The sequence below is a fragment of the Pteropus alecto genome, unplaced genomic scaffold, assembly GCF_000325575.1.
Source record: "Pteropus alecto unplaced genomic scaffold, ASM32557v1 scaffold42, whole genome shotgun sequence".
NCBI lineage: Eukaryota > Metazoa > Chordata > Mammalia > Chiroptera > Pteropodidae > Pteropus > Pteropus alecto.
Window position 1 is genome coordinate 4,594,956 of NW_006434825.1, and position 10,504 is coordinate 4,605,459.

The 10,504-nt window shown below is 33.9% G+C and overlaps 1 protein-coding gene across 1 annotated transcript in view; it reads right to left on the reverse strand.

Annotated features, from left to right (window-relative positions):
- Positions 1-2,757: 2,757 nt before the first annotated feature.
- Positions 2,758-10,504, reverse strand: part of CNTNAP4 (contactin associated protein like 4) — a 226,197-nt gene continuing 218,450 nt past the window's right edge. The window contains 3 exon segments of the mRNA XM_025045348.1: positions 2,758-2,951; positions 6,674-6,745; positions 7,079-7,297. Of these exon segments, the coding sequence (XP_024901116.1) occupies positions 2,758-2,951; positions 6,674-6,745; positions 7,079-7,297 (485 nt within the window).

Sequence of the window (10,504 nt, forward strand, 5' to 3'; positions counted from 1 at the left end):
ATGAAGCTATTTCCCATTTCAGTGTCATGGTTTCTACAAAATTAAGATGCCGTTTCCCAAAAATGACCTTCATTTCATATGCCACCCTAACTCCACTCTATTTGCATATTATACGTTTGAATTTAATGAGATTTGAAAAATGTAGTCTTCCCAAAAAGAAAATGTTAATCATATATTGTTTTCGTTTTTAATTTGAAATTACAAATAGACTTTTTAACTTTTATATTACAGAAGGGGACACTATATTTTCCCATATCATCCTGTGCCTCTACATAGTACTCATTGGCCAAGCTCGCTACAGAAGTAAAGACACCATCCAATTTAAATACATAATAACCTTCCACCAAACAATTGCTGATAGTCAAATTATTGTTTCCTGACAAAACTTAAAATCTGGCTTACCTTCCCTTTCTTGTTATAATCAGTAAACATTTTTCTATTTTTTCTTTCATTTCTGAGTCCATTTAAAAGAAAAAATACATTATAAATGCAGCTTTTGTTAACAATTCATAATAATCACAGGATGTACCAAAAGGTTTAAAAAAACACACACAGCAGTACAGAAGGCATACATTTACACATCTTTTACTGTTTTGAGAAAAAAAAATCTAGTATAATTTCCTCATTTTAAACTTTTATACAATGTTTCTTAAAATATATTGTGCATTTTAATTCAAAAATGCATTTTATTAAGAAAAAAAGAAGGAACAGGTAACAAATCAGGAAATGAAAGTCATGGCATAGGATGCATCAATGCATTTTGGTGCCATAATGTTGCAGTTTGTAGTAGCGCAGACCACATGAGGCTTCACCAACTATAAACCTGTCTACATCCCAGCTCCCAACTAAGTTAATGCTGCTACTAAAGAACACAAATAAACACTTGTAAAAGATTCAGGGCTGTTATGTCTGTATTCAGCTTTGCATCAAATAAACACTACCATTTCTGTGTTCAGTCCTCTGCTAGCCACCAACACAAACCGTTCCATTTAAAACAATGAAAAAAGTATACCATTTGTCAACATAGGTCCTTCATAACTATTGTGTTAATTCATATCCTTAAGAGTTAGTCAGGCATTTACAGAAACATCAAAATCGATACAGTGCTAGGAGAAAAGACAGGCAAGTTTTGTAAGGAAAGTTAAGAAGGAAAATAAGACACTTAATTGACATATTTCCAAATTATTCTGGTGTGGAAAAATTCAGGAATCCAATTTTCCTTAGCAAGCACCTGGAAAGTGTGAGTGTAAATAGCAAAGTGCCTTTATAATATAATTGGCTTGTGGAATTCAAAGATAGTTACATGCAAACATCTTGTTTACATGACCTCAAAATTAATTATTGTATAAGTTTCATAAGGTTATTGAAAATTCTTTAATCTCCTGATATGTATATATCTCCTAATCAGACTGTACTAGTTAGTGGATTATATTGATTTTTGGTAATTTCTGATAAGTATATCTCATTATCGTAAGTGTACTCCATTATTGTAAATGAAAAGTGACTATAAGAAATGCTTAGTATACTTTCATATAGTATGTCATCACCCTTTAGAATGAGCATCCTTTAATCATTCTACAAGTTTTGTGGAATTGGGCATGTGTGCAGCTTGTATTTCAAAAAGTATGTCAGTGTACAGCAAAATGTATGCCTGAATGGAGTATATATTCTAGAATGGGAAACAGAAGTCTACATTTTAAATGACTTTTTTTTTCCCCTAATACATAAGACCATGCTCCATGGAATATAGTCAAGGGAGATCAAAGAAAAGTTGGAGATAGACTTCAGAAAAACATAAGTATAAACCTGTAAAGAAAACAGACATACGTTTGGGAAAAATAATCTCAGAGGTATATTTGATTTGATATCTTACAATTGTAAATAAAAATAATATTTGCAGTGTTAAGAATTATGTTTTTATATCGAGGAGTTTAGTTGCAAACATTTCATGACTCGGGAAACTGGCATTACCGAGGGTCTTATCTACTGCCACTGCCAAACAATGAGAGCAAATTAAACAGAAAGAAATTTAAAGACCAGACATCATCACACACCGACAATCAATGCACTCTCTGAGTCTTGTTACACATGAATTCTATGTTCAGAGCTGAATTCTGACACTCAAAACCTAATGTATTCAAAATCATTAGGAACAGTCAAATAGAAAAAGAGCAATACAAACAAACCAATGACAACAAAACATCTTTTGAGACTATCGATAAATTGTATTGAATGTAATACAGAGAAAGGCAAAGGGGTTTGTTTAAATGCTTTTGGCCACTGAAGATGCAAACACCAGCCAAAAAGAATCTTAGAAGCATTTCCAGGTCTATGAATAACACCATGGGAACACTAAAGCAAACAGAGCATATGTTCTCAAATAAAGCAAGGTCGTTACAGTCCAATTTTGATATTTATTTCTAACAAAACTTACGTATCACGTGGTTGAGAGACCAGGGCTACAGTTTTAAAAACTGTAGTCATCAAGTGAGTTAAACTTCTGTTTTAGATCATATAGAACAGTTGGAAATTAACAGCAATATCTAATTCCTTGTCATACAGAAGGACTGCTATGGGAAATGTGTCACTGGATGAGACCTCCTGGAGCCATCTCGAGTCTGGATATGGCAAGATGGCAGTGCTGCAAATCCATTGCCTGTACATTCAACGTAAGAACTTTTTTTTTTTTTTGTCCATTGAGAGTCCCTGGCTATTAATATACACTGCCGTGATTGTAAGTTAAATCATAGCTGCCAATCAGAAGAAGTACTCTTTCTGATTTTCAGTGACTGTGTTTTGTGTATTAAGCTCACTTTTCAAAACAGCCTCAGCACTGTCTACATTCTCTGACCTTTTTGCTTCATTTCTTTTGTATAACCTTTTCTGCTGATAAATGCGAACAGCTATGGCAGTGATACACAGCAAGATAAAGATCACAACAGCTATCAAACCTAGTGAGAGAAGAGAAAAGAAATACAAAGTCAGAATTTTCCTCTGAACAGACACTATGTTGACTTCATTGTTTAATAAGTCATAATAAAATTATGTTTTACTTAAATCAAGCATCTAGTATATATAAATTGGAAATATCAAAACCAGGTATTTCTGCATCAAGTGGTATCATAATATATTGAGTTTACTTCTGAGTTCTATTAACCTTATAGGTTCACCTCCAGTTATTCTGAATGCATATTATATTGGATTTATTTAGTGCATTTATATTTTACACAAGATAATCTCTAAGACCATGTGGTCACTTCATACTAATATGCAGACAAGTTTTAATTGTTTTGAAATTATAGAGTAATAGTAATATTGTAAAAATAATTAAATGTTTTTATACTTAAATATGTAAACATTTTAATGAAGTTGATTTTAAATCATCTGTCCTACACTGAATAGCAAGAACAGGTTATGTATATGAATAATCCTGACTAATGAAATATATTGATACTGATATGTGGATATATTTAGATTATTTCTATATGAGGAACATGGACTTATTTAAAACATCTGATTGTTAATAAACTATTTAAATCTCACAATTGTTAGCTATCACAATGGTTATCAAACCTAGCCTTATATTAGGTCAGTGGTCTTCAAAGTGTGACCTGTGAATCCCTGGTGGTTCCTGGGACACTTTAAGGGGGATCCACAGAGTCAAAACTATTTTCATAACAATTCTAAATGGCTTTTTCACTGTGTTGACATATCCACTGATAATGCAAAACAAGGTTGGGGAAATCACTGGTTCCTTAGCATGAATTTAGGCAAGGCAGCCGAACATAAGAGTGGTTACTAAATTCATAAAGTGAAAGGCTTGTGCTGCCAGGCAATCACAGGAAAAAGAAAAGCCAGATTCATTTAAGAGTGACCCTGATGAAGAACTAACACTAGTTTTTTCTTTCAGACAAAAATAGGTACAATGAAAATGGCAATGTGGATCAACTCTCTTATTATAAAACTAGGACTCTTCATTTTAGCCTAAATTAGGTATAAACAACCCTAATGGAGTCCCAACAAGCCAAACCTATAAAGGTTCTCATTAGTCACAATTGATTCCTGAGCACATGACTTCAGGGGCAGATTCACTATGGCGAATCACAATATTGCCAATGGCTAACCTGATTTTTGGCTAGGTTGGCCTTATCTGAGAAGAATAGCAATTCCTTGCTGATAAATCTAATATAAATGTGATAACCAAATTCTGCACTTCAAATTTGAAGTATTTACTAATGGATGTGGTTATTTTTTGTTATTATTAGCCATGTTAATAAATAATAATTCTAATCAGAATATCCACTCATTGTTATATTTTGCCTCTCATCTTTGAAAAGCAAACGAATTGCCATAAATATTTCTACTGTTTGGTTATAGGCCTCTTGTTTAACAAAAGACATTCTGAATAATGTCAATGTGAAAAACTGATGAAGATGTTATTGAAAGCAGGCTACTGCTTTCAATTATAAAATAAACATCAACATCACATTGGCCCCGAGAAGACATCTAGTCAAAATCCTGGGTGGACTCTAGAACCAATGATGCTCCATGTATTCAGTGATCTATATCTTTTGACTTGGGGAAAATATGTCGAGATTTTTCGTGTCTAAGAAAAACCTTGATCTAACCTGTTATATAAACAAAACAAAACGAACAAAAGATATTCTAAATAAAATATGGCCAACGACTATACTCTATGCCATTGCCATCTGAAACTCTGTGTGAATGTGTTTTTATGAGGAAATTGTGCAGCTTTTCCTCCATCTAAATCTGATCGTCCACATCTATGTAGCCTGGCCACAAATCTTCTGCAGTATCTGGGTCACCAGTTTTTAAAGGTTTTATTAAATCAATTTCCTAACTTATATTATTCAGGGTTTATAACTGAGAAAATATCATCTAAAATGTAGAACACTGGGGGATTATCCAATTTGGAAAATCCTTAAATGGATTAATTATTGTCACACGGTGGGTGCGATTTATGAGTAACTAGACAACGGGTGAAGAATTCTACCCCAATGCTACCAGATGGAGAAATGCACTGGAGGATGATATTCTGTGATTTAGCAGATAAATTGCACATGGTCCCAGAAGAGGCCTTCTGAGCTTAGATGGCCATGACCAGCTGCTCTGCTACTGAAGCTGAGTCCTGCAATGAGCAAAAGCAGACACGAGATCCACGGACCCCAGCGAGGCCCTGGGCTGCAAATCTTCCATACTGTCTTTCTCTGCTCAACGCAGTCGAATCAAGTACGAATTTCACAGGTGACCTGTAACTTGACCTATCAACACAAATCTCCTTTACTGTATAAATCTTGCCAATGATCTTTGCCCAAAGCAACAATATTCTAAAGATTAAATATTTTGTTCTAACGTTGGCTTGACTATACAATCACTGTTTATATCTTTTTATCTATGTTTTCCTGTATGTGAAATATATAGAAAGCACCAGTATGAGACTGAAACAATTTGTTTGATTAGAAACTCTGGTTTAAAATGTTAAACACATTTGAAATGCTATAGCTTTAAATGATTTTTACTATATAATGTATGAATAACATTAATGTATTTCTTTTAGACTTGCAGTTATTAACTACGCTTCTAACAGGGTTTTTGGTTTTTGCTCGTTACATGACTATTTAGGGATCCTATTTTAGGTATCTTTAATTTATATACCATTAATTTGATAAAAAGAAAAGTAACAGAAGTAGCATTGGGGATGTTAATATCCTCACAAACATTTGACCAGTATTATGCTTTGTCTAAATAAAATCTTAAGTAATTAAAAGAACTTGCTGTCCAGATGAGTAAAGCTATAGAAAGTAAAACCAAGTCAATCAGTTATCAAGCCCACATAAGTTGCCCAAGTATATGAATAACCACATTATCTGGCAATATAATAAAATAATTGTTTACTTTTTATATCCATATCATATGCAGTGATATGGACATAAATATTTATGTCCACTTAACATTTCAATAATCTGATTAATAACATTCTTAAGATAATTAATCTGAAAGAAAAAAATTTATTTTGGCAGTCGGATTTGAATAAATTATGTCTCAGAGAAAATGCTGTTTCATTCCCAGGAAAATATACTTAAATTTTTTTTTGCTAATTCTGCAACATAAAATACGAACCACTTTTATTTCATTTACCTAATATTTGATAAAAATGTAACTAAAAGTGTAATATTCATTGATGGGAGCATCTAAACCACGGAAATATCTGTTTTATTAGACATTAAGGCAACATAAAATATATGCTTCTAATGTTAATTTCAAGTTTTTCCTACTTTTTACATAAATTCTTGCAGAAGCAGTGATATGTTCAAGAAGCCATCAAAAATGATATTTCCTCAAATATACTCAGAATTACCTAGGTAATGTAGATGGACATTTTCAATTTGTAATTATACACTTTATAATATCCTCTAAGTGTTAGTGAAATTATCAATCATTTATGGTGAAAAATCTCCGTAGAAGTTGGGATTCCAGGAGGACTATAAGACAATCCAGTATGAATAATAAACCTCCCTCAGTGACCTCAGGATCATTGCTTAACACTTGGGATATGTGTAGATTCTTTATAGTTAGTTTCTATAATGCTTAGTATTCATTACTAGTAATGAAAGTAAGTACCAAAGAAGACCTCATTCATGCTTTCTATTACCTCCAATTACTGCAGAGTCACTTCTGATTGCATTAGCTAGAGGTTCTCTGTCATCTCTTGTTCCAGAATGATCTGCAGTTAAAGGGGGCAAGAAAAGGAGGGAGTGAAATAGGCAAGTAAAAAGAAGAAATTCTGAAAATCTTGTGTTTTATACCAGAACGGAATTACAGAGGTCAATGTGGGATCTCTGTTATTTTACACTTAAGCAATGTCAACTGCAATGGCCCACATGCATGAGAAAGTGAGAATCTAGAAAAGAAATGGGAAAGAGAACTGATATTTAAGCAAACCAAACCAATTTTAAGAAACCATTTTTAGAATGTAGTATAACAGTAACATCAGAAGATTTTAAATCCAATGGCCAAGCTGTTTTTGTGACAAGATAAAGGAAGACCCATAGACCACCTGCAAAGGAGTGTGTCCTTTCCTTTGATGTGGCATCAGTGCCAGCTTGGGCCATACAGCTGGACTCCGTCACATGTCCTGAGACAGTGATGAGGGCTGAGCGGCTGGGGTGCAGAGCAGCCTTCAGAGGGGCCACGTGGCTGAACTGCACTGCAGAAAGACAGCCCAGGAAGCCCTGGGCACCGGCCAGCGCCGTCTCCTGGTCTGCATCACCGTGCTCTGTAAATCCGAAGGAACACCGCAATATTAATAGTGCAAGGACAGATGGGAACGCCACACGCGCAATGTTCTGGGTCCATTCATACAATAGCGATATATGGATATAGCGACTGAATTTTTTTTTTTTCTGTCTTCATTAAAAGAGTCAGATCCATTAAATCTTTCCCCAACAATTGGTGAGACTTTCCAGAGTAACGAAGGCAAGTTTTTAAATACGGCTAATTAAATCTGATATGACAAACTCTCTTGAAATGATTAAAGCCTCCATAAGAATGGGCCAGGTTATGAACAGATGAAGGTTCATGATGATGTTATCACAGAGTAAAGGTTATACTCCCAAATTTTTAGGGACTCTCCCTAATTAGCAGTGAAAACTTTCATAGCTCACTGCCCTGTTTCCATGTTTCACTGTCTACCACTCAGACAGAAATTTCTGTGTGTCCCCTACAGATAGATATATAATCCCCTCGATTTAATGAGAATTTAGTAAATAAGGGACTATTGTAGATTGGAGATTGGCTTGAATGCCAGAATATTAATTCATAATTTTACAGTCAAGAATATATTTATATTTCATGCTTGGAGAGCATGAAATCTAAACAAGGGGAATTAATCGTAGAGTTTTAAAGTTCAAAGTTTATCAGACTCTGATGCATCCATTCATCCAATGTGATCATAAAATAGCACGACTACTGTCCCCTGCACTGCATATATGTGGACACAGACATTTACATTTTTGTATCTCTTTTTAAAAAATAATATAATATTAAGCATTTATATGCTTATTATGTGCCTGGCACTGTTCTAAGTGATTTGCATGTTTGTGTATAAGCCTTACAGTACCCATGAGTCATCTTATTCCAGTCACGCAGATAAATAAAGACAAAATTTTAGTAAATTGCCTGAGGTTACGTAGTTGTTGGTATTATGTACTGGGTCCAGGCCTGTTGGAGTTCAAATTACAAGCTACTTTCATTGATGGACCACTTTCTGATTAACAGATTCCTTTACTCTGCTCATATCTTCTGCAGTGTCTTTTATTATTATTATTATTATTATTATCATCATCATCATCATTATCATTATCATTATTAGGGCTTGAGAGCAATTATTCTTTTAAAATATTATATTTATTTATTTTTATTTTTCATTAGAGTTGACTTTCGATATTATTTTATATTATGAAGTTTCAGGTGTACAGCATAGTGGTTAGACATTTACATAATATAGAAAGTGATTCCTCCAATGAATCTAGTACCCACCTAGCACTATACATAGCTTCCACAGTATTATTGACTATATTCCCTATGTTGTACTTCACATCTCCATGACCATTTTGTAACTACCAATCTGTACTTCTTAAACCCTTCACCTGCTTCACCCAGTTCCCTAATCCTCCTCCCATCTGGCAATCAATTGTTCTCTGTATCTATTATACAATCGTTCTCTGTATCTATTATACAATTGTTCTCTGTATCTATTAGTCTGTTTTCATTTTGTTTGTTCATTTATTTTGTTCCTTAGATTCCACATATAAGTGAAATGATATGGTATTTGTCTTTCTCTGTCATATTTCACTTAGCATAATACCCTCTAAATCTACCCATGTTATTGCAAATGGTAAGATTTCATGTTTTATGGATGAGTAGTATTCCATTGTGTATATGTACCACAGCTTCTTTATCCAATCATCTATTGATGGACACTTAGGTTGCTTCCATGTCTTGGCTATTGTAAATAGCACAAGAGCAGCCATTCTTGAAGTAACTCTGGGTAACTCAGCTCTGATTGAGCCTGTCTTGTGATATCAAAGTTTTTGAAGAACACTTCCTTTCCTTCCATTTTCATTCATATTTTATACCTAATAATATAAATGTTGATGAAATGTTTAGTATCATGAGTATCATTCTCTATAAAAAGAAATCTGAAAACTAGAGAGATGACATCACTTTCCTATTGTGGTGGGGAATGTGGTATTCAGGCCCAGCCATTCTAACTCTGGCAGCCAAGTTCTTATCACCAGACTATCCTGCCTCAGTGCACAAAGACAACTGAGAGATTATCTCTCTGCTGCTCACGTGCTGGACTGTATGCTCCTTGAACGCATGGGTGACCCTCAGCACCCAGCATCCCATTGTTATGTAGGAGGCATTTCATCAACGGGAACACACCAAAGAACTAACTTTGCTAACTTGGTCCCACCACAGAGCAGTCACACATTTGAACATTCGCACATTCAAGCATATGCATTTTTAGAAAGACTGCATTCTTGCCTTGGAGTTTTTTTTTTTTTTTTTTCTTTAACAAGAAATGAAAAGGAAATACACTTTAATGAAAACATAATCAGGATGGTGCTTTCCACATTTCTTCTACAAGGTTAAAATCTTGAATTCAATTTATACAGATCTTTAAAAAAACTTACCCTTTGAACCAAAAATAAAAATGTAAATAGATAAGATTCACTTTTCTGGTATAAATCCGATATGAGGCAACTTTTTAAAACCATACTACTGAATTGAAAACATTTTACCTATTATAAATTATGGTATAAAAACTTTAAACTCTAAAATGAAAATGGACAGTCAATTAATATTTACTGTTTTAAGAGCTAAAGACACAAGAAATGATTCCTTGAAATTCGAGCATCTTGCATTCTAGTAGGCAAGACAGAAAGCAAACCTAGATAAAGGAATTAATGAAAAATTTTAAGAATGATAATGCTTTAAAGAATTGGAAAATATGACTGAATGTACCTGAAACCGAAATTTATCTTGATAAATGTGATTTTTGTGTGTGTGTCTATTATAAGGACGACTTCTTTTCACAGCTCTGTTCTCTTGGTAGTCTGTAGATATTACTCCAGCAGCTTCTGGCTCTTTTATTTCTTTCTCAAAATTTGTAAAATTCCTTGTAATTTTGGATTTATCAGATTGTCCTCAGGTATGCATCGTCCCTCGTCTATTCTGCATAGATCGTGGTGTGCTATTTTAATCTCTTTAGCCTGGAAAATTTCATACATTGTACATACAACTAGTGTTTTGTCTTTGTCCTTTTATCCTTCTGGACTGCTGATTATTCACACTAGGTGTGCATATTCTCTAACCTATTTTCTCATCTGATTTCTATCTTTTAGGACTTATTTTTGTGTGGGTCAAGTGTTTCATTCACTTGATCTTCCAGGAGATGAATTCAAGTATCGACAAAGAT